The sequence below is a fragment of the Cynoglossus semilaevis genome, chromosome 2, assembly GCF_000523025.1.
Source record: "Cynoglossus semilaevis isolate Cse_v1.0 chromosome 2, Cse_v1.0, whole genome shotgun sequence".
Taxonomy (NCBI): Eukaryota; Metazoa; Chordata; class Actinopteri; order Pleuronectiformes; family Cynoglossidae; genus Cynoglossus; species Cynoglossus semilaevis.
Window position 1 is genome coordinate 4,615,484 of NC_024308.1, and position 1,934 is coordinate 4,617,417.

Sequence of the window (1,934 nt, forward strand, 5' to 3'; positions counted from 1 at the left end):
TTTCATTTTCTTAGATTTATTCTAACACAAAAGGCATAAAAAGCCCAATTAGACCCCTCGTCTACTTCAGCTTCTTCTTGGGGCGAAGGTTGTTGGTGTGTCCACACTTCTTCTTGCGACAGTTGACAGCACGTGGGTGCAGACGTGCGTAGCACCTGCATTACAAAAAACGTTGGATTAATGACAAGGAAAATCTTTGCCGAAGTTAATAACTAACAAATGATGGTTTATGGTTTGACAGTGACAAGTTTAGGTTTAATACGAAGAGCCGCCCACGTATCACATATTATTAACATGTTCTATGGACAACTGTTTTGTCACATACATATAAGGAGCCTTTGAGGACAGAAAACATTGTCAATTTCTTTAAATTCTTCTGCATATTTCATTACTTGTACTTGTCTGATTAAGACAAAAACACTGGACATGAACGATGTACGACAGATAAAAGTAACTGCAGGAGTGGACTTACTTGCGGCAGATCATCTTGTCGCAGTTGTATTTCTGGGCCAGCTGTCTGAGGGATGGCTCAATGATACCACCACGCAGACGCAGAACCAGATGCAGGGTGGATTCTAGTGGACAGAGGGCAACACTTCATTAACCTCAAGAGTTCGTTTAATTTAAAGTTGTCAACAAAAAAGCATGTGTTCTCAGATTATTATTATTTTCAGAAAAATGTTTTTTAGACCATTATCGTTTAATTTAAAGTTGTCAACAAAAAGCATGTGTTCTGTTTTCAGAAAAATGTTTTTAGACCATTTAAAAAAAGCAAAGAGACAATAGTAATAACACTCATTTAACCTCTAAATGACTTACATCAAGTTTTTTAAATTACATCACTGTCTAAATATTAACAAAAATAGCACATTAGGAATGGCAGGGTGTATGTGGTACAAGACTTAAATATATGCAAATCAATACATGCCAATTCTGTACCTATTAGAATTGAATTCCTGAACCAAATAATATTAATTTTGGCTCGTTTGAACAGAGGTAAAGTCATACACTTCTTGCAACAGGAAGGACGTTACCTTTCTGAATGTTGTAGTCAGACAGTGTACGTCCATCCTCAAGCTGTTTGCCAGCAAAGATCAGACGCTGCTGGTCAGGGGGAATACCTGCAAGAAATAAGCCTCATCAATCTACGGTACTGACACACAAGACAAAACGTTCGTGAATTTATTTTTAAAAAACCGACTGTCAACTTGGATAAACAAAACACATTGCAACAATTAGTCGAAACTTCTTCCAGTGGAAAGAACGAGTCAAACAAACGACACTGGTGACTAAAGAAAAAAATATTTATATATAGTGAAATCATAAAGACACATACCTTCCTTGTCCTGGATCTTGGCCTTGACATTTTCGATAGTATCGCTGGGCTCAACCTCAAGGGTGATGGTTTTCCCCGTTAACGTCTTCACGAAGATCTGCATGTTTGCAGGCTGACAGAGAAGAGTGACGTTAGCTAGCTATCGCCGCCATCTCGCTTTGTTAATGTTAGTCTTAAACGAATCCACTATACATGGTACATGGACAAGAAGCCACAATGTCATAAAGTGACCCGCGTTACTCTGCAGAGACTATATTCGGTTAATGCGGTTGTGCTGAGTTAATAAAACAGCTAGTCAGTGTTAGTAGCATAGCCGTGTTAATATGGGGCCTCGCCACATGCGTTCCATTACCGTGGAACTTTAATCATCCATTTTACAGTTTCTAATCCTATTTCAATTCAGTGACAATTGATGTTGTGTAAGTAATATACCACATCCATGATTATTGGTTTAAATGACATTTTTAAACCTAAAGGCTTCAATAAATCGACCAAAAAGGCGCAGAAGAAAACGTGTACGTACCCGGCCGCTAGCTGAGCCACAACGAAAAGAGAGCGGAAAAGGTTGACGCTCAAGTACGTCACATCCGCCCTCACA

The 1,934-nt window shown here is 38.8% G+C and overlaps 1 protein-coding gene across 1 annotated transcript; it reads right to left on the minus strand.

The window, feature by feature from the left end:
• uba52 (ubiquitin A-52 residue ribosomal protein fusion product 1) lies at positions 1-1,934 on the minus strand. The gene is made up of 5 exons (XM_008332032.3): positions 1,860-1,934; positions 1,337-1,448; positions 1,035-1,121; positions 473-575; positions 1-155 (listed from the first exon to the last, which is right to left on the minus strand). The coding sequence occupies exons 2-5, from the start codon at positions 1,437-1,439 to the stop codon at positions 62-64; spliced, it is 387 nt and encodes a 128-aa protein (XP_008330254.1). The 5' UTR covers positions 1,440-1,448; positions 1,860-1,934; the 3' UTR covers positions 1-61.